Below are 22,938 nucleotides of genomic sequence, written 5' to 3' on the forward strand. Positions count from 1 at the left end.
TACACAAATACATACTGTACACACTCATACACACACTCACACATACACACACAGACACACAAACAAACTCACACACTCACACATACACTAGCTATCACTAAAGAGACATGGCTGGGCAATGAGACCTGCGGCGTGGAGGAAGCTACCTTTGGGGGGCCAACCACACTGGGAGCGGTCCCGGTCCAAGGCCGCAGAAAGCGCTGCCACAGGAAGCACCCCAACCCGGGCAGACAAGAGGCCCCACACCACGGTGCAGAGCCAAAGCTACCCGGGCCGAAACCGCCCACAGGACAGCACCCCCAACGGCCAGACCAGAGACAACTCCCAGTCTGGCAGACCCCATGAGGAAACACTGGAGATTAAAAACTGACAGTTTAAAACAGTAGAATACAGCAAAAAGCAGAGAGGCTAAAAACATAAGAGAATAAGACATAAAAAGCAGAGAGGCTTACAACACAAGCACAGCATAAAATAAATTAAGAAGAATTTATAAAATAGGAAAATAAAAATAAAAAATCAATTAAAAGCCTGGTTAAAAAGGTGGGTCTTAGCTTCTTTTTAAAAACCTCAACAGTCTCCGCGACCCTGAGGTTCTCCGGCAGGCTGTTCCACAGTCGGGGCCCATAGAAACTGAAAGCCGCCTCCCCGTGCTTTATAGAAGTAATCTCTGGTATGGTCAAAAGGCCAGTACCGGAGGACCTCAGGGTCCGCGGGGGCTGACAGAGTAAAAGCAGGTCAGATAGGTAAGAAGGCCCAAGACCGTTAAGACACTTAAAAACTAGTAAAATAACCTTAAAATCAATCCTGAAACGCACAGGGAGCCAATGCAGTGACCTTAAAACCGGTGTAATGTGCTAGCAGTGCTGAATATGAGAGGAAGCGTGAGGAAACCTATAAGAAAATAATTTGCACATAGGTCTTTCTGAATAAAATAATTGAATATAGGGGTACGCACATCCACAAGGGATGTGGGGGCCCCAGGCCTGCGTTTGCCTTAGGCCCCCAAAATTACTTTATCCGCTCCTGCACTCTGCTCTTCTCTCATTCTGGGTTAGATCACACGTATGTGAGCCTCTGAATGAATGTGTTTACTCCTCCATTATGACCGTCCGCTACCACTGTCAATGTTCATTCTTCCCCTGTTTGAATCCACACAACACTGCTGCCCAGAGCATTTTATTCAGTGAGCCATTGCAGGTGCAGGCAGGGAGAAAGGGAAAGGAAGGCCACTAGACCCTTTTGACTAGCCGAACGGGGGTGGGGGGGTTTATCTTGGCTGTTTCAGCCAGTGACCTGACAGGCCAAGTTGCACCGAGACCTTTTTTTTGTATGCACTCAATTGTGTAGAAGTAAACAAAAGTGCTGTATATCCTGTGTTTGGTAACAGGGCGCGGTGCACAGCTTGGCAGCCCCCTTTGCACACTGCTTTTAGTGCCCCCTCGTCTTCTCCTCCCTGCCCTGCCGCTTGACAACTGGCCTTGTAAACTCATAAACAGGCCCCAGCATCCTGTTGAGTCTCGGGGCTTTGCTTGTTTCTTTAATCTTTATCTTTTAGAAAAGTACAGAAGGGTGTCCGGATAGATATTGTTGAAAGACAGTGTTGGAGAGCAGGGATTGCTGAAAGGGTTAACAGTCATCTCTCTCCTCTCTGTTATCTAAATAACATCTCTCATTTGTTTTGACTCATAGGAGATTGGGGGGATATTAGATCATTTCCTTCTATTTATTATTCTGACTTGTATGTGTTTTTCTCCTTTCCAATATTCGCTTTTTTACATCCTATCAAAGTTCACACGTTTCACTTAGCGCAGCCAATAATGTCACCCCCTAACCCCTTGAAATCAGTAGGGACACAGACGCTTTTCATTAAGAAATGTCGCGATGAAACGGTTGTAGTCCCAGTTAGACCAACAATACAGCCCTCAGTTTACAGAACGAGGATTGAACAAAGCCTGCTGAGCCGGTCGGGGGGGAGAGCGTATCCCATGAGCTCAGTGCCATGCCTGGGAGACTTATGAAGAGTGTTGCTTGGGTTGGTTATTAAGCACTTTGATTTAGTCACACGTTGTTTGCTTGAATTATGAATGGCCGTTATTAAATTCCTGTGGCTCTTATTATGAATGATTAACTATGTTGTTCTATTGTTTGTCATTTGCCTCCCGACTCCTCGTTAATTAAGAGAGAGAGAGAGGGAGATGCAAACCTCACCTGTCTTTAAGTGGAAGTGGGCCTAGATAAAACCCACAGTAAAAAGAAAAGTGCTAAACTGTTTTTAGCATAGACGAATCCCATTAACTTTGTTTTATATGAATGAACATGTTGTTCTTAAAGGGTCAAAAGAAAAATACAACCGGAACCATGAACTCCTTGACCTTGGTTTGAATTTTTTTTTTCTTCAACGGCATACATGTGCAAACCTGAAATTCAGCTTTACGTGTTTGCACTGGCTGTTATACTTCTATATACTGTATGTGTGTTTACTTATGGTGTGCCTCTCTTGCCTTTGTGTGTGTGCGTGCGTGTGTGCGTGTGCGTGCGTGCGTGTGTGCGTGTCAGCAGCAGGTGTCGGCCCAGCAGGCCTTCCAGCAGCAGCTCCTTCAGGTCCAGCAGGTCCAGCAGCAGCACCTGCTCAGCCTCCAGAGACAGGGTCTGCTCAGCATCCAGGCCGGACAGACAGGCCTGCCCCTGCACTCCCTCACACAGGGTCAGTACTGAATAATACAGCACTGGATTGTACAGGCCTAAAGCATTGTGTCAAATAGCCTGTCCTCAACTGCGCAACAGTTGCATGCATAGTAACAAAACACTGCAAAACCACTATGTCTGGGGGATATTCAATGCTTCTTTATACCTCCAATATGTTTGCTGATAAAGATTTAGGCTGCTGGCATGACTGGTATATATAAGAGCTTGGGTTATAGGACAGACACATAATAGAGTTGAAGGTTATGCTAATACATCTTTTAATCTATATATGTTTACCAGTAATATGATCCTGGCCTTGTTTTTAAAAATCCTCCTTGTGTCTTTCGATAGAATTCAATCCAATCTTTATTTAATCTTGAGTCGTGGAGAAAAAACATCACACTATTTAAACAATGTTCAACAACACCAAGTCTATTACAATTAGTGGAAGTTGTACCCTGAACGGAGCTTGTGACTTTGTTTTCTTTTTTTTAATTCTACTGGTTCAAATATTGAAGCGTAGAAGGTATTCAGCTGTCGTGTAGGAGGAAATGAATTGTAAAGGGTACAGTGGCACCTGCTGAGTGCTGACACACCCACAATCATTTTTATGTGAGCTGGAATTCACTTGAGATTTAAAGAGTCACATGAATATTGTGAAGACGAATGTTTTTCTCAAGGGGTCTTTGATCTCTAACAGTTCTGAGAGAAACATTTGACGTTTTTCCTCACACACACATGGTCCTGTTTATTCTGATCCTGCCGGCACCAACTATAAGCAGGCTCACTGTAAAAATATGAGTATTCTTCCAAAGCCTAAAGCTTAATGAGATCGCTCTCACTTGGAGTGTCATGCAGAGCTACTGATGTGGCATTTGAGGAATTTGAGAGATTTTTTACCAACAATATATTTCTTAACAATGCAGCTTGTGCCATCTTACAGAATAACTCTGTATATTCAGTGTGGTTGGATCGGCTAATTATTGCTTTGCCACAAAACCTGTACAAATTTGCCTAGTCAAAGTGAACAATGCAGCATGTAACCAAATATGGTCCGCGGTTTCACAGATTCTGGGCACACGCCTACTGTAAATCCACACTCAAGACTTTTTCATTTACTAAATGTCATCTTAAACCTGATGTCACTAGCTGTTGCAGTTGTATGGTCTGGTATTCTACAAACGGTTTATCATTGGGCTTTAGAAGTCAAATATCCCACTGTTCAGAAAAGTAGATTTGGATGGCCATGCTTTGTCCTTGAACTGTCTGTCCTGTGTGTGTGATTGGCATCCTAGTGGCAGTGTCCTTCAGTCTGGAGGAAGAGTGGATCTATTGTTCCTAACCTGCCAGTGTCATTGTGAAACTGCCTGTTACTCGATAGGCAGTCAATACATTGTTGTTAAAGCCAGGAGTTTATATCTTTATTTATTCTTTTAATATTTTCTTAAGGAGTGGTTGGTTTGCCTTGTGACAAATAGGCCGTCACGAGGGGTTTAAAGAACATGGTATTGACTATTCATTCCAGGCAAAGACAAACAGTTTTGAAATAACAAGATAAGGACGATAAAAACAGGAGGGGGCGGGGGTGCTTAGGTAACAGGCAAACACAAACACGGTTTGTACAGTGCTGTTATTGTTTGGACTGGGTTATGGAATCACTCATCCACTCGCAGACGATTGCCCATAGGCACAGGCGTGGAGCGCCCGCTGTGCTGTTGAGTGTGCTTTACTGAATTGCTATGTGTCAGATGTCTGGCAAACACACACACACCTTGAGTAAAGCATTATATGGTTTAGGTATTGTACTCTTCTTTGTGGATTTCACAATAGCCCCAGAACATCCGGTTTACACGGTGCCATCATCAAATACCTTTCAAGGCATCTCACCTAATCAAGAGAGTGGCTGGCTTTACCTTCTTAGTTTTCAAAATACTTTAATGCTTTGTAAAAGTAGCACAAAGAAATGTATTCTAATAGTGATATAAATGTATGTTTGCCTACATGCATTACACCACATGCTTGATTTCTCCCTTAAATTCTATACAATGTTTTAAAAAGATCGGTGTTGAAGGTGTATTGGATTCACAGAGGAAACATTTTTAAGTAGAAAATATTTAGAATCATGAGGTAGAAAGCTTACTACTAATTGTAATTGAGTGAGAAAAGAATGATTTAGATGTTCTAAGGGTTGTTCACACTCAACAATGTATTGAAATATAGCGTACAACAAAATCAGGACAGGATTTCTTAAGGGCGTTTGTTTGCATAAACAATAATAGTTTTGTTTCAGTTAGTCTCAACCAGTCCAACCTGGTCAGTTTGCCTTTTGCAATCCATTGAAGAATAACTCCCGTGTGCCGACAGCTGTTCCAACACTTGCCAGTGCTTCAGGCCCCCAGTTTTGTCTTCCTATTCTACACATTTTCTGCTTGACTGTTTGAAGTTATTGATGACCTTTCTGTTTTCCACGTCACTAATCTCTTTCATGCATGAGCAGGCCAGGCCTATGGTGCTCAGATCTAATCTGCAATATTCAGCGCTAGCAGTTAGCAGCACTGTGTCGGAAGTGATGAGTTGATCTGCTCTGTTTGGTGATAATATGGATTGAAACGGGAGGGCAGTAAACTGGCATCACTTTCCTTACTAGTCATTTTAATATATTTTATTTCAAAATGTAAAATAAATAGAATTATTTTAAAAGGCCACTGTTACCACATATAGTCCATGGCATCCTTGTTTAATGTGCTGAGAGAATTAAATGAACGAAACACTTTCAAATAAGCGTCAATGTTACAGGGTAATTAATGAAAAGCAGGTGTGCAATCTTCACTTGTGTTTTAGGAACTATGATGCAGTTTTCAGCTCATTTTCGCATCAGTCTTATGCTTTGTGACATTGTCGTCTTTGATAGATTACAGTCCATTGTTTTACTGCCTGAACGATGGACTGGAGGAATGCTTTTGAATTAGATTTTCATACATGTGATAGCAGCGCTAATTAAAATATAAACTTGTAGATAGCGTTTTGAGTGAAAAACAATTGCTCACATTATCTGGAGTATAATAATTTGTTTCTCTTGTCGTAAATTATTTTGACATTAATGTTCCAAGTCTTGGAAGCGGCCAGACGGTATCTGTTATAAATTACAACAATGTGTTTGGGGGGAAGGATATAACTCTCATAAATATCCAACGCCCCACAAAAAGCCTGTCCTCTTGACCTGATAAGTTGGTTGCTCGGGCTCACGTTGCTCAGGTGCTGTACAGTGTGTGGGTGTGTGTGTGTGTGTGTGTGTGTGTGTGTGTGTGTGTGTGTGTGTGTGTGTGTGTGTGTGTGTGTGTGTGTGTGTGTGTGTGTGTGTGTGTGTGTGTGTGTGCGTGTGTGTTTGCATGTTTATTGCTGTCAAGAAAAGGCGCTGGGCTTAGCATATACAATACGAAAAAACACACAAAACAACATAAAAAGAAAAGACACTTAAACTGTGGCTTGATCCCCCACTATCTTTAACGTAGTACTTATTAGTTTTAATCCAAACATCTGCACTGACGGCAACCACACTGGATTTCAGGACTCATGTGGACCAGATGTGTAGATATTCAGAAGAATTGGTAAACATGTGTGGCTGTGTGTAACAGAGGTGGGCAAGGGGTGTGTCTGCATTCTGGATGAAACGGCCCCCTCACCCTCACAGGAGAAAGTGACTTCTTGTACCGACACAACATCATTTACGTTGTCTGGGTAGAGGCCAGTGGGACAACGCCAAGACAAATTTGTGGGTAATATGAAAGCAAAAGAATGTGGCGAGCCATGAAGTGCTTCACAGAAACACAGCAGCACATCAGGGACAGCGGTGGGGTAACACGCCTGACCTGTCAGTGATTGATACAGCCAGCCGTGGACTACTGGAATAATAGTTCCTGCTGCATTAGGACAGGACATATTTCAGGGCCGAAGGGGTGCTGCATATCAGCAGGCCAGTGATTACGGCAACATAAACAGGGGTGCAGTAAAAGGTCCCATCCGGGCGGAACAATAAACTAATTGCGATGTCACTGTCCCCCCATGGCACCAGGCACTGTGTGTGTGTGTGTGTGTGTGTGTGTGTGTGTGTGTGTGTGTGTGTGTGTGTGTGTGTGTGTGTGTGTGTGTGTGTGTGTGTGTGTGTGTGTGTGTGTGTGTGTGTGTGTGTGTGTGTGTGTGTGTGTGTGTGTGTGTGTGTGTGTGTGTGTGTGTGTGTGTGTGTGTGTGTGTGTGTGACAGTGTGTGTGTGAGAGAGAAGTAACAGCTTTGGTTTAAAGAGCCCTCAAGCACTGGGGGCCATTTTATATTTGGGGGGGATGATGGCCTGCAACTGATGTCATTATGATCCTTAAATCAACTTTCTGCTTGCTTGAACATGGTCACCTGGGTACAGGGGGGACAAGGACAGGAAAAGGTTGAAGAGCTCGGCCTGTCTGGGCTGCCACAGCTACCTGCAGAGGTTCAAATTGAGTTGGGAGGCCGGTGATCAATCAAGTGTCCCCAACAACATACATTTTTTAGAGTGCTTGTCCGTATTTCCCAGTCGTAATGAGCGGGAAGAGTCGTGTTGAAAAATGGAAAGAGGAAAGATAAACCAATCGGGCATTTAAAGGATGGACCAAACCTGGGGACCCGAGAAAGGGATTTTACAGATCAATGTCATGATGTGTCCCACACAGTAATCCGATGGAAAGAAACTCAATGTGTTTTGTCCCAAACTATACAACTAAATAAAATCCCCCATAAGGGATTTGTTCTGTTAGGATATTTTATTGTCATTTATGTGGAATCATGAGCCATAGCTGTTGTTGAGTTTTGAGGAGGTTAGGGTTAGAGGGAAGAGGCAAACAGAGAGAGCAATAAAACCATGGACTAGATCTACCAAAAGAGACAGGCTGGTCCCACTCCGTTAGCTCTCCCATCCACCGTGGTCTCATCCCAGTAAACAGTGGTGTCGAGGGTCACCGGGACTGCTGGGTAATTGAGCCAGTTGCGGGCCGCTCCTGTCAAGCACATCGGCTAAAAATACATGGGCCACTGTCACCGGGCACCAACTGGGGGGAAATGATTGTTCCTGCTGTTGGAGAGCGCAGGACACACTCGCATCACCAGTGACCTTCCAAAGCAGCCATCACAGAAAACAAATCAAAGAAAAATATGCTTTTTACTCCAAAGTCCTGTCTGTACACCATCAAAAACAACAATGGATCCTTTGATAATGCAACTGGAAAAATTTGCCCAGAAGTGGATAAGCATGCTATATTACACACACACAGCCAATATTATGCATGTTTAGCCTTTCATTGACGTGCCTTTGGATGAGGGGCACATTAGGCATTGAAGAGAATAAGTCTAGAATACAGGCAGAATAGAGGCGAGAGGCTGTGGAAATATTCCCAATGAGGAAAAAGACGCTCCTTCCTTGGAACGTGGAGAGGTTATTGATTTGTCCTGTAATCATTTCCTGCTCTTTGATATGCAAACCATCTAGTGTGAATTTTACAGCAATCCTATCAGACTCATTTCACAGTTCTTAGCCCGTTGCGTCTCTCTGGAGTCCTCCGCCTCATTAGGCCAATGTTCTCCATTACCAGCATAATTAAAATCTTTAGTAGCTTATCAAATTAAAAATATTTTTTCTGCTGATCGTATTGAGATCTTCACCTCACAGTTATTTTCCACAACAGGAATAAATTAAGACGAAGCATTTTTCACACAATGTAGCACAATCTGGTGCTTGAAAAGGAGCACTTCTGGTGTCTATAGAGCTGGTGATGAGAAACGGGGAGTGGAGGGTAAGGGGGGATCGAGAGAATAGAAACCCCAAGTAGATAAACAAGTGCAAATCATCTTTCATTCAGAATGGATTTAATTAATTGTAATGTTAAACGATTGGTCTTGCTAATTTGTTCTGTGGTTAAATGCACCACATACTATACAGGGGCTGCTTTCACCATGCTTAAATAGATGTGGCTTATTCAAGCACCCAATAAAAATCCACACACAACCCCCTACAGATCTCTATTTTAATGAAATACATGCAGTATGTTTTGGCTCAAAATACAAATATCCACATTTTTTCACATTTTCATTTGAGGCTTAATCTTTTCAGCTTGATCCTTATTTGTGTCAAATGAAAGCCGACTTCTCCAGACACACCATAGATGGTCACATACTGTATGTATTGTGTGCCAACAAAGGCTGTCTTCTCTCAGACATGTAAAAGTGGGGTGCACAAACACAGAATTACCCTTTTTCATGCTCACTCTGACCCTGGGTATTGGAATTGCTGTTGCTCACAAGCAGAAAAAACACACACACTCTGTAGACATGTTCCCAGCACACACAGAAAAAATGTCTTCCGTCTACAAGGGAATTAATTTTTTTCAAAGGGCTGTGTGTGAGCTGCAGTGTGCTTGACTTGCTAAATGAGGTTTAACTCTTCTGTGTCAATTGGAGGCGGTGCAGAGCTTTAAGTATTTTGCACATTAATGCGCTTTCGAGAATATTACCCCAGGGTCCTGTTTCTCAAGGAGGCAAGGGGTGGGATGTTTTCTAGTGTTGCTATTGTAAACTATTTTGTTGTGCGTGTTCTGTTACACATCTCGGCTGTTTTGAGAAAATTATGGTAATTATTCAGATTTCATGCCTTGTCTGGGATGTTAATTATTTACTCTGGGCATGAAATGTGCGTGAATGCCAGGGATTTGTGTATACAAACACGCTACAGATCACAGGGAAAAACGGGAGGTAGAGAATGAGGTGGCAGAGAGAGAGAGAGAGAGAGAGAGAGAGAGAGAGAGAGGGTCGGTGGGAGGCAAGAGCTCTCTGTGTAGTGGGATATTTTCTAATTAATACTCGGCTTTGTTTACAGATGCTTTGATTTAATTAAGCGATGAAGAGGAGAGTTGGATTAGCTGTTAATTGATTTAATTATCCAATTTGTTTGTCTCAGGCATGATTCCAGCCGAGCTGCAGCAACTGTGGAAGGAAGTGACACACGCTCACGTCAAGGAGGAGCACAACAACAACAACAGTGGTCAGCGAGGCCTTGACCTGTCATCCCCGGCACCGCCAAAGAACCACAACCAGCACGCCTCCACCAATGGGCAGTACATGAGTCACAAGAGAGATGGGTGAGTTCTGCCCTCTTCAATGTCTTACATATCTTGTTTTTTTCTCTTATATTGACATGTGTCTTGCATCTCTCACACTGACAAGATGTGGTCACAGAAGACAGACACACTTTTCTTCTTTTAAAGGTCACCTATATTGCAAAATGCTCTTTTTTTATAATTTTCTTACATTAAAGCCACTACGGGTAACATGGCACGTTGGCGTCCCCTTTGGACAAAAGTGGTAGTATTTTTACGACGTCAGCTGTCGTGAAGCTGTTTTCTAGCGCGTGCCGGGCGTGCGAGATTCAAATGATCAGGAAGCAATATAGTGCATGTCCGTGTGTTGAAAGTGCGAGGGCACCGGACTCTTTTCGGCACCTTGAGAGCGGTTAAGCCCCTATCTCACTGGGCTGCGACTGTTTGGAGACACAAAATTGCGACAAAATGTGCCAATTTGCGACAATTTTTACTTGCAGTCTCACTGAGTTGGTTCCTCACGACACGTTTGCGAATGTCTTTGCCGGAAGGTCGCATTTATGTCTCACGAACGTCTGGCGAGTGTCGCACGAACGGAATGTCAGTCTCCTTTTTGTCTCAAATCAGTAGCAATTTAGTTTCATATGTCGCCAAACCCTCGCAAAGTTGTCTCACACTTCTCGCACTTTCTGACTCGCGGAGACTAAATTGAGAAGGGTTTGCGACGCGTGCGACACACCTGCGACGACTCTGAGACTATTTTGAGACTGATTTGTCGCACACTTTTTTTGAACATGTTCAAAATTCATGCGACAAGACTGCGCGGCTCTGCGACTCATGCGAGGAAATTGAGACCTCCGCGAACGTTTGGAGACAGTTTAGAGACTCGTTTGCGAATGCAGTCTCCAACTTGTCGCAAACAGTCGCAGCCCAGTGAGATAGGGGCTTTAGTGACACAGCATCAACTAATGCCAGTCAGTGCTACACACACCTGATTGCAATGAGTTGATGCAGTGTCACCTCTCACGGAGCTGAAAGAGTCCGTGTCCTCACACAAAGCGAATGAACGAGATACGGCAGTTAGTATGGTTGTTGTTGTTGTAAATAATGACTATTTCAGATGAATAATGGTCATCTGATGATGCTGGTGAGGCAAAGTAAACTTTGTTTTAGTAGGCTACCGCTCATTCATTTAGGAGTAAACACTGCAGTCTAATTCGCTCCTGTGAAATTGTGTATATACGTTGCTTGGCAACGCCCTCCCGCCCGCCTATCACTCTCCCTTTTAGCTTTTCTTCATTACATTTTCTTTTTTTTCTTTGATGATTCAGCCCCGTTATCAGTCATTATGATGACAAATAACTGTCTCAAACAAGGCTCCCGCTCCCCTTCCCTCACCTGGAGGGATAGGCTTCTCAAATCGCGTTGCAGCGCCACACTGAAATCTGCAACCAATACGAATATGTGACCATAGAGCCTGAACGAGCGAACCGAAAATTGGACTGGGTGTACGACCAGACCAAAAGCAGTAATAAAAACTATATAAAAACGCCTTTCTTTGCACTGATGGTCTCGTTTGCTGTTAAAGGTAATTTATGATTATGAGAGGAAACATGAGGCTGTTTAAGATATTTAAATGTTACTCGGAGCTGCTTTAATATGGGTCCCCGGTGGTGACTAGAGACTCCCAAAGTGTGACCAAAAACAACACTTTTGTTTATTTTCCCTACCTCCATCTCCCTGAAAACCGTTCAAAAACCTCAGTAAGATTTCTCTCACCTTTTGACATCATAAGAGAAGCCACGGCAGTAAGATTCAGGGCCAATCAGATTTTGAAATGCAGGGCTTAAAGAGACACGTCCCAAAACTGAGCGTTTCGAACAGAGGCTGAAACAAGTCAATTTAGCAATAGCTTTTTGAGAAATATAAAGTTTTTTTGGACACAACATCATGAAAACAGTTTCTTGTAGAAATCCAATTTACAATTTTGAAACAAAAAATGTGCATTATAAGTTACCTTTAATCACTCCTCTTTACAGTTTGTGTAACCTACAACTTGTAATTATACTGATGAAACAGTCTCCACTGTCATCTTTGTGTAAAGCAAACATTTGCCAAATAGTTTCCAGTTTATTAAAATAGGAATGTCTCACAGGGCCTCCGTTGATGGACATGTTCCCGTAGGGTTTGCATGGGAGATTACTATTCATCTCCAGTTTGTACGTATTATTTTCATTAAGGTCACAGAGCCTGGATGGATGCAGCTGGGGATTTCATAGAAACACCAGGAAGGAATACATAGATGTGGAGAAATATGGACCTTGTAGAAACTATTAAGTACTATTAATGAGGGGGGTCAGCTATTATTTTCAGTTGCTGTAACTTAAATTGCCATTCATAAACACATTTAGATTACCAGTAGATTACTTCAGCAATGAAAGACTTTTCCTGTATACCGGGAACTTGTTGCCATGTAGATTCAACATTATCATGTCTGTTCAGATATAAAAACATATAAAGAACAACAAGCTGTTATATGCTTGGGGGTGAAAATACACATCCAGGGTGCATCATAGTTTCCAGGATAAACCCACATGAATCATCTATGAAAGGTGTTTGTTCTCTGAAGCCGTGTGTCTGCGTCTTTAAGGGAAGGAATTAATTTGGCATCTTACACGTTTGCTTGTTTTCTTTCACCAAAAGCCTGATCTTTGAACTGCTAGTGAGGAGCCTCCAGGCACCATGAGCTCACTGCATAACATCTTACTAGTGTTTCAGTGATCAAAAACCCTACGCTTCATTATGAAAGCAGTGCAGACGAAAACATGTTTAGCACAGTAAACCAGGCAGGCCCTTTGGAGGTGAAGAGGGTCTGCTAGAGAGAGAGAGAGTGTGTGTGTGTGTGTGTGGGGGGGGATTGAAGAATGGATCCGAGTGACTTTGAGAGGATGATTCTCTGACGCAGAGCGATATACAAACGGAAAGCAGCTATTTCTTTACAAGAGGTGATATCGGATTTTTAAATAGATTCATATTACCTGTAAAGACGTATCCTATTTACTGGGTTCCAAAGTTATCTTCATGTAAAGACAACGGGGGAAATAAAATAAAACATGTGGCTTTAGTAGTTCCCACCACTGACAATATTTATCGTCTTTCACTTCCTCATCCAGTGTTTGTCTGGATGTCTGCTTCTTGGTGTAGTTAAAGAGACAAATCGTCACACTTTGTCGCAAAGCGCGCAAACAAGGTGTGGATGGCAGTAAAAAGAGCACAGACCAGCCCTTTAGCTGAGTGAGGGCTCCGTGAAACATCGGAGAAGACATACCGCGGAGCTGGCAGCCCCCTCTGCCGCGCGCACTGCACTGACTGTCAGAGATTAAAGAAGATGTCAACAGCAGTTTAACACAAGCTTAAGTGAAGAAGGCAGGCTCCGTCTGAATATTCTCTCAGTTATCTCAGATCTGTCAGAAAAACCAAGCAGGTGATTCTCATCCCCGCCCCATCTGCTCCAGCACTTTCAAATGTGCACCTTTTTTCATATTTTTTTACAGAGAATTGATGACTGATACAAAGTGTACTCAAAACACTCCTTATTAAATGCCAAATGGTCCTAATTTCACATTCCCACAACCAATAATCCTTTTCATGTGTTCATTTTTTGGGAACACTTAAATCGCACCACTATCAATCATTGTTCTCTTTTTATTTTGATGATGATGCGGACTTAATTCTAATAGAGACTTCCATGGGAAAGAAACAAATGAAATATTATTAAGAATGATTATTCTAAGCAAATGGCTCTGAGTTATAATCCAGGGATTTGAATAATCAGGTTGAAGATAATGGGCTGGGCTGGGCCGGGCCTGGGCGTAAATAGAGAGGGAGCATCCACTCATCCCTCCCCAGCGCTGAACTTAATGAACTTTTAATTGATGCGGTTTGGCGAGTCCTTTTGTCATGCAACAGAAACAAGCCTCTCTGTGCTGATGGGGGCCTGCTTTCCCCCACTGACTCTTCAGATTGGTTTACAGCAGAACCCTAAGTACCATGTAGTTAGTTTCATGTGTCATATAAAAATCTGCCCAGGCACAACGACGCCTGCAAACTAAAACCTTAAGTGCATCCACAGGAATCACTCACCGGCTTTTTGCACTTCCGTCTTAAAGGAAGGAGGAGAAATTCTATCACTGCCGGCTTGACACACACTGCAAAGAAACAGGCACGTGTTGGTACTATTCTTTACTTGTCTCAGAGAACACTCTGGCAAAGGCATGCTGGGATTTCTTTCTCAATAACATCCCTGATATGACCAGGAGATCCTGAGCCACTCAATCTGTCAGCTCACAAACTGTGATGCATAGATATTGAGATATACCCCTGTGTGAGCCAGGTCATCTTTATTCAATGATTTCCTTATTTAAAATGAAACGTGCCTGATCTGTATCTGACACACAAATTCCCAATACAGTGCTGCTGCTGTATCAGCTTTGTATAAATGGGGGAGCATCCTCACAAAGCACTTGGCCCACTTTACACTTCCCAACAACCATCAGTAAAGCACCGCTCGGGGACTGTAACGCAGCAATCTGTTAAGGAGATATCAGATCTCTCTTGCCTTTCATTTGTCTTACACCAAAAAGATAATTAAATCATTTAGGGTAAACCATATGGAAGGACAGAATTGAGTATCGGGCCTTGAGAGGTAAGAAGGGGATGGGTAGCGTGTATTGATAGAAGATTGAGGGGGAGGACACAAGAGAATAGTCTAACATTATTACCATTGGTAAAGGGAGAGGGTTGTGAATGTGTGTTAACTTGTGTGTGGCTTAAACACACACTGTGGCCAGACTCTGACTTAGCAATGGTGGGACATCAATCTCTCCACTTCTGTGGATTGAGTTCATCAGCACACAATGGATGCTGCTGCGTAGATCATGACTTGTTTATGGGCCCAATCATTCTCATCAAAAGAATTGAAGTCGAAAACAAGTCATGACAGACCTGTCACGGCTGAAAGTCAAATTTAACGCAACAGAGAACTAGCAAAGCGCCTTCCTTTTCTTTCTTTTTTTTCAAAAATGTTTTGTCCACAAATGGTAGAAACCTCCCCACAAATCCTACACTCCTATTACACTAATGTAGCTCATTTGCTCCAAATTCTGTCATTTAATGGCTGTTCAGCCATCCACCGTTCAAGAGGCTGTTCTTCTGCCGCCAGCTCCTCACAGATCGCTTTGTGCTCACTGATTCTTGGCGCACTCAACATTTCAATATCTTATTAATACAGAATTAACCAACAAGGCTGCTCGCAGAGAAAAAAAAAAGAGAAAGATCTCTTTAAATTAAAAACCAGCATTACCTTCGGACAGTCCATGCATTTCCTTGTAAGAAACTCATTATAATAGGTCTTCAGCTGTCTATGTATTGGCTGTATCAACACAGAGGTCTTAATGTGAATGCATAATTCATAATTGAATAAGAAAAAAGGTCTGAATTTAAAAAAGGGGGGGGGGTTAAAAAAAGCTGCTAACCACATTCATGAATGCTTGACTGCTTCCTAATTGCAATGCAATTATCACATGTTATGAACATTGTGAACTCTTAAGCAAATAATTATAAAACAAGGAAACCTGTGACGACCTTTAAAATGTGCTACTTGAGGTACAGCTTTACCAACATTGATACAAATTAGATTTTAACCTGAACATCGGCTTGTTAAAGTCTGCAAAATTGGCGCACCGTGGTCGAATTCCTTTCTTTTTCTACTAATTCATTGCACACCAATTTTTTTTAATCGTAGCAGACGGATCGGCCCAGCAATGCAAGATGTTATTTTCAGTATTGATATGTCTTCTCCCTCCTTAAAGGTGTACTGTGCAGTTTCAGGGGAGGGCCATTTGTTTACATTTGAAGAGCCTGCTTTTATATTTTCTCTAAATTTAATTTATTTTTTTTATTTTCTTTGGCATTTTTATGCTTTATTGACAGTGTTAAGAGACAGAGGTGAAATGGGGCATAGAGGCGAGTGACATGCAGAGAACGACCGCGGGCGGGAATCGAACCCGGGTCTGCTGCTTGGCCCGGCCCAGGGGCGGGACGCCCTACCAACTGAGCTAAGGGCGCCCCCCTAAATTTCATTCTTAGTATTCAATTATTCCATCATCATGAATCAAAACACAATTATTTTGAGGCACCTACTAAACCAAGTAGTTGCCCTGCTGCTGTAAACAACAACAGTGAAACAGTAACTTTTCAGTTCGCTTTCTAACTTCAAACAGTGTTTCAGGGATCCAATCTTCCTCTGATTAAAGTTTATTTATTTAGTTATGAGAATTTACCTAACAACATTTTTACTTCTCTGACACACCCAAAGTTACATAATGCACCTTTAAACATGTCCCCTGAAGTAGCAGTATTAGGCGGCTCTGCTTATTGTCATGTATATGAATGATCAACTCCACTCAGAGAGTATGCAGGGCTCACACTGTAGAAAGCCAGCAGCATCAGTGATGTTGTGTTCAGCAGACAGCCAGCCACCAGAAGCACAGGTGGTAGCGATACAGGCCAGTCCCCCAGGCTCTTGTTGCTGAAAGTTGTGTGTCTTGTATAGTGCCTCTGTCCATATGCCTGCCTTGTCTCGCTCTTTTAGCAAGACACTGCTGCTGCTCCACACACACAGGCCCACTTTCCCCACTCAACGCTGATTGTGGTTAGCTGCGGTTCCACGCCTCTCGCCATATGGAAGATGTTGTAGAGTTTGTTTTTCTGGGATGTTCCTGCTATTTAGAAGCATATAGTCTTCCCCCATATATGCTTGCTTGTCAGCCCCCTGGTAGCATGCATTTGGTCAGCGTACAGTACATACATTGTTGCCAGGCGCGTGGGATGTTTACAGTTTGTGCACGGTGTGAAAGTGCCTGATGCTTTTGGGGTTTTTGGTGTTGTGGTGGTACACAGACTCCTCCAGGTGGGCTCAGGCTGCTACACAATGCAGCAGGCACATAGCAGTCTGGGATCAAAGTGAACTGCAACATTTGCTCAGTGACACTGAATAATTACATATTGATTTGGTGGTGCTTTCACAACATGAGTTCCCCTCTTTTAACACAAGAGCGAGCAGGGGATCACTGATTCCACAAAGTCCTAGGCTCACGGATCAAGTTGAATTCAATGTTTTCAAGCGGTAACAACATACAGTAGAGCACACACAGGGAGGAACCATCTTCTGTGACCTGTCCCCATCTTCTGTGACCCCAGGCCCGTATCTGTGCTTTTGTTCCAGGAAACTTTCCATATACCGTTTACTAATGACCTTGTTCTCTCTCTGTGATTTCTCTTTTTAGATCCACGCTAGAAGAGCCCCCCAACCACAGTCACCCTCTGTATGGTCACGGTGTGTGCAAGTGGCCCGGATGTGAGGCGGTGTTTGATGATTTCCACTTGTTCCTCAAGTAAGTCAAAGTGAAAGGTGTGTTTTTGCCCTGGTGTTGGGTGGATTACATGTTGTGTGACACCCCCTCCCTCCCCCGCTCCTCCTCTGCACTACAGGTGCAGCTGGTTGTTATTGCTGAGTGTGGGCGCCTGGGTTGGCCTTCTCTTGACAAGGGTACTGTGGCGGGGTCTCCTTCTGAGAACCGCATGGGCCTCTAATTCCTGTGATAAGTGCAGTTCCCATGGTGACAGGGGGGCCGTTTTTCCCAAACAAACAACGGTAGGATGTTTATCTGTGGCAGCCGACACTTAGGGCGCTCGGCATGTTTGCCCTTGTCACCGGACAGGGGGATTGTGTGTGTGTGTGTGTGTGTGTGTGTGTGTGTGTGTGTGTGTGTGTGTGTGTGTGTGTGTGTGTGTGTGTGTGTCTTGGACTACCTTGTGTTTTTTCTCAGTGGTGTATTTGTTTTTTCCTCGCCTTTCTCATGCTTGACTTCTTTGACTTGTTTTTGGTTAACAGTGGTGTTTATTTGATTGAAGGCCCACACTTAGCACTAAGGCTGGGTATCGTTAAAACATATCCATATCAGATTCTGAACGATACTTCTATAGCAATTTTATGGAATCCATTTTAACAAGATGACATTAGACATTAAGGTAAAACCAAAGGAAACACAATACAATGAATCAGTGCAATTAGTTTTCTGGTCTAAATGAAAAGGTGGCAGTCAGTGTGTAAGGCTCACTGATACTGCGTAAGCCATGTTGTAACCTAATGTATTTTTCCTGGATGCCTCCACACAGCCAATCACCAGCACTTTAACATCTTGGCACATCAAGCATGCTGCTTGCTTATTGGCTCACTGACGATACTCAACATTTTTCGATACTCAATGGTGTCGAGGCATTTCGGTCTGTGCCAAAAAAGTATTGAAATTCCATACCCAGCCTTACTTCTAGCATCTTTCCAACTCTAAACAGGGCCGCGCCTGACACAGGCCTTTGTTTAGCCCCATGTTTCTGCGACTGAGTCAGACCTCTGCTGTACTAATCAGCCCTGTGTGTGTGTGTGTGTGTGTGTGTGTGTGTGTGTGTGTGTGTGTGTGTGTGTGTGTGTGTGTGTGTGTGTGTGTGCACGGCGCGCTAGGTAATCCAACACATAACAGCGCCATGGTTACAGAGAGGATGAAAACATCTGCATTGTGGCAGCAGATCAATGGCTCACTGTCACCTCGGATTAGTCGCACTTTAAACAAGATATGACACAATTCCTTTCTCCCAAAACAAGCACTCAGCCGCCTCACAGTTTCCTCACTATACGCATCAGAGCAAGGTGCTGCAGACGCACGCCTCACAGCCAACAGTCAACATTTTGAAATATCTTCTTTTCTTCATAGTTCCGATCGTATGAGCTCAGTTTGCGCACTTCAGATAAGCTTTAAGAGATTCAAGATTCAAAGTATTAATTGTCATATGCACAATAAGCCAAATGTATGGCAGCACAGTATGGTTTCTGTGAACAAAGGCAATTAGGTATTTCTTAATTTACTTTTAATAAACATCCTTTCACACACAGACACACATATTTCAGCCTTTGGAGTTCCCCTTTAAATCCATCACTATTTATTGTATTCTGACATTGCCTCACCCTTTTGTTTATAGAAAAGAGGGAGAATTCAATTCAGTGTGCCCGGTAGAGCTCTGCTTTTCAAAGAGTCTCTAAGTGCACTCTGCTATGTTTTTACAAGTGTTTTTATCATGGCAACATCTTGTTTACTTTAGTTGCCTGCTCCAACTGCTTGGAACATGTTAAGAAAACATTTGGGGAGAGTCTCCACAAAGCTGCCTTTGTTTAACAGCAGGCGAGAGTGCGAGCAGCTCACCAAGGTGTTAACTCTCAAAACCCTTAAACACTTCCACATGAAATCCAGCAACTGATACTGCGGGCCCTCCAGAAACAATCACAAATAAAAATAAAGAATACACATCGGGCGTAGTAATGCTCTCACAAAAAGGCTCCAAAGAATTATCCTGAGAAATGTGTGTGTGTGTGTGTGTGTGTGTGTGTGTGTGTGTGTGTGTGTGTGTGTGTGTGTGTGTGTGTGTGTGTGTGTGTGTGTGTGTGTGTGTGTGTGTGTGTGTGTGTGTGTGTTTGTGCGTGCGTGCGTAGTCAGCAGGACACAGTGTACTGTTTACCAAGAGAAAAAAGAAAGAAAGGTGAGGAGGACTCAATAACGTCAACCAGATTTCAGCCTCCGCATGCCAACAGCCACAGCGAACACAGGACCCAAATGTTGTTTTAAACTGTGTGTATTTATTCTATCTTTTAAAGAAAACATTACATACCTGCAGACACTATCTCCATGAATACAAAGCGCTGAATCCCCTGTTCATGTTTTTTTTTTTTTGGGGGGGGGGGGGGGGGGCACACAGATATGGGCGGGGTCAGGTTGATAAAGCAGAGGCCTGGTGTTTTTATAAGGGTCTTCAGTGTCCAGTCAAAAGGTCAGAGCCAACAGAAAGCTGCAGTGCCCTCTAGTGCTGCACTGTCTCTCCCACCAAACCACAAACAAGCTCATCTCCACCTGCTCACTGTACCGCTCAAACACTCATTGAAAAACACAACTGAGCCAAATCCAAAATGATGTCAAGTAAAATATGAATAAGTTTTTTTTGTTTGATCCTTTTTTTTTTTTTTTTTAAGATATTTTTTTGGGCATTTTTATGCTTTATTGATAGTGTAGAGACAGAGTTGAAATGGGGCAGAGATGAGAGTGACATGCAGAGAACGACCGCGGGCTGGAATCGAACCCGGGTCCGCTGCTGGCCGAGGCCCATGGGGGGGGACGCTCTACCAACTGAGCTAAAGGCGCCCCTTGTTTTATCCTTTAAGAAATATGTAAACATCAAGTGAGTGATGAATGCTTTATTCTATATAAAGGCTTAATGCTACAGAAGTCCTTAGAAATATCAATCAACATTTTTGAATGCTTTTGTCAAAATACAATCAAATGTAAATACTACTGTTAAGAAATGATTTAAACTCTACTAAACAGTGAAGATGATAAACCTTCCTCATTAAGCCCAGAGTCCAGTCTATAGAAATACAAATCATAAAAAAAATAAAAATAAAAACCAGGCGAACTAAACTGAAATGTGAAAGGCCTCCTTTTGGGGGAATGTCTATTTAACTTGTTTTATTGTGTGGCAATTTAAATCAGGGACTGTCAGAGGTCCCTGTCACAGAGCTTTTTAAAAGTGGCTTCATTTGAGGTCCAGAAAGTGACACATGACAACGTTCATAGTCTCTCTCTATATCACCCCCACATCCCCTGCTCCATGTCCAGACACTCCTCTCAAGGCTGCATTAGGGCCATTTGAATATTTCATTTCCTATTAATTATGCACTGTGACTCTCCATGTCATTAGAAGAAATAAAGTGGGAATGTAACAAAGGATGAAAAGGAGCAGGGGCACACGTCTCACTATGAACAGGGGAAATTCCAAAGCTGCTCACGTAGGCCCAGCCCTTCATTGAACAGTCACTCTGTGCCAGTTATTTCCTTCTTTGAAATCTAGTAAGATGTCCTGAGATGTTTTTTCCAGTTTTCCGACCTATTTAATTAGCTGGGCATTTATTTTAATCTGAACAAATGGAAAAGCCCAGTAGAAGCCTGAATTGATTCCAGCACAAAAAGGGTTATATAGCCCACACTTTCTTTAAATGTGCCTTTTTTCATTTATATTTTGCGCCACAATAATTAACTTCAAGTGCTGAATGTGTATATATATATATATATATATATATATATATATATATATATATATATATATATATATATAGTGGTCATTTTGAAAAATGTATTATCAGAACACAATAGGAGGGAAAGAGACCAATGAAGATTTAAATCATGCACCTCAAGGTTGAAAATACCACAGCTGAACAGAAACCTTCACATTTCAAGCGCAGCACTATCAATTCTCCCTCCCTTTCACATGTGTCTGTTTTCTCTGAATGTCTGTGTGGTCTTTAATGGACCAATGTGTTATAAGCATTGGCGTCAAATGTATTTGGCTATCACAGCGCCAGCACTGACACTCTGCCTTCACAGGTTTTACTCTCTATTTTTTGATTTGCAGTAAATGACCAAGTAGAAATGCATTTGCAAAAAGGCAGGCACGTTAACACATCTCTCGGCACATCTGCCCGGCGCGTCTGTGCGCACACACACACACACACACACACACACACACACACACACACACACACACACACACAGATATGCCTGGTGACAGTGACCTACATGGTCACCGAATATGTGATATAATTTATGATATATATAATATATTGGATCCATTAGCGAGCATAATGAAGTAGTGAAATGAAAGGGTATTTGTGAAATCAGTTCAAACATCCTGCTCGGATTATGATTAAATGATTAATGAAATGCCCCTGCATGAGCATTTTCAAACAGTAATTCATGCAGCAGGCTGATAAAATTCCTCCAATCATATTTCCTTCACTCGTGAACCTTATCTCCACCATTTTATATAAATCACAGGAAGAAGAAGAAAAAAAGCCTGTCTGCTCCCCTGGCGAGCTACTTATTTAGATTAGTTATAAATGTACAGGAAAAGAGAACATCTCCCCGTGTATAAAATAATCACACATAATTATGTCCATAATTCAAGTTGGTGACAGATCCCCATCTCCTCGTCCGGTTGTCCTCGGCATTTGCTCTTGCTTTATTTGAATTCTCTTTATTTTAACGACACGATTAACAGAGAAAACACAGCAAGAACAGGGCAAATAAACTGAATGTGGAATGAGAAGAAATAGCATTAAGGCACTGGGGCATAATTTAGCAAATGAGTCCAAACTGAAATGTCTTCAATCATTCCTTTTATCTGTGAGCTAGAGTTTGGAGCAGACTTGACTTTAATGAAATATTGAGCGTCGTACTTGTAATGTTGGAACAAGTATTTCTTCTGGTTCGTCAAGTGGATCCTTACACTATGCCTATGTTTTTATGTTTGAGCTTTGCAAAGCATTTACTAAAATGTTACTACAAATCCTCCACGCATTGTGCTTTTTTCAATCAAGTCTTTTTTTTAGACCACGTTATTACACCCGACATCACAGGACTTGTTTCTTACATCTAAAACGCTGCAGAAGGTGAAACTCAAACTGACACCAGCCTTTTCGTGTGTGTTCTTTTCCAGGCATCTTAACAATGAGCACGCCCTGGATGACAGGAGCACGGCCCAGTGCCGGGTGCAAATGCAGGTCGTACAACAGCTGGAGCTGCAGGTATTGTCTCTCCGTTTGTTTTGGCCCAAATATTTTTGTGTCTTCTTCTCCTGACACTTCCTTTCTGTCTGTTTGAACCCCTCCCTGTGTCCGTCCGATATCAGCCATGGGGTCACTCGTAGAGGTGTGTGTGTGTCTTCGTGTGTGTGTGTGTGTGTGTGTGTGCGTGTGTGTGTGTGATTGTGTGTGATTGTGCTTGTGCGTTTGAGTAGGGGGGGGGGGGGGGGGGGGTAGCAGAATTAAATCATTGTATTTGCAAGTAATCACACATTAAAAATGTGTTATGTATGCATGACAGCCAAGACAAAGATATATGAAGGGCCTGGGGGCTACGTTAGTGAAGATAATTACATTTTGAATTGACTGGGTTTTTTAAAGTTATTTGTGACTTTT

At 42.7% G+C, this 22,938-nt stretch overlaps 1 protein-coding gene across 11 annotated transcripts in view; it reads left to right on the forward strand.

The window, feature by feature from the left end:
* foxp1b (forkhead box P1b) overlaps positions 1–22,938 on the forward strand; it is a 222,337-nt gene that overhangs the window by 175,878 nt on the left and 23,521 nt on the right. For 6 of the 11 annotated variants that reach the window (XM_080025667.1, XM_080025673.1, XM_080025670.1 and 3 more), the window contains 4 exons: positions 2,557–2,704; positions 9,662–9,842; positions 17,147–17,254; positions 22,458–22,545. In XM_080025667.1, coding sequence (XP_079881793.1) covers positions 2,557–2,704; positions 9,662–9,842; positions 17,147–17,254; positions 22,458–22,545 — 525 coding nt within the window. The remainder of the gene's footprint in view (positions 1–2,556; positions 2,705–9,661; positions 9,843–17,146; positions 17,255–22,457; positions 22,546–22,938) is intronic. The other 5 variants (XM_080025672.1, XM_080025675.1, XM_080025677.1 and 2 more) reach the window with 2 other exon arrangements.

The sequence above is a fragment of the Ammodytes marinus genome, assembly GCF_949987685.1.
Source record: "Ammodytes marinus genome assembly, chromosome: 4".
Classification (NCBI taxonomy): Eukaryota; Metazoa; Chordata; class Actinopteri; order Uranoscopiformes; family Ammodytidae; genus Ammodytes; species Ammodytes marinus.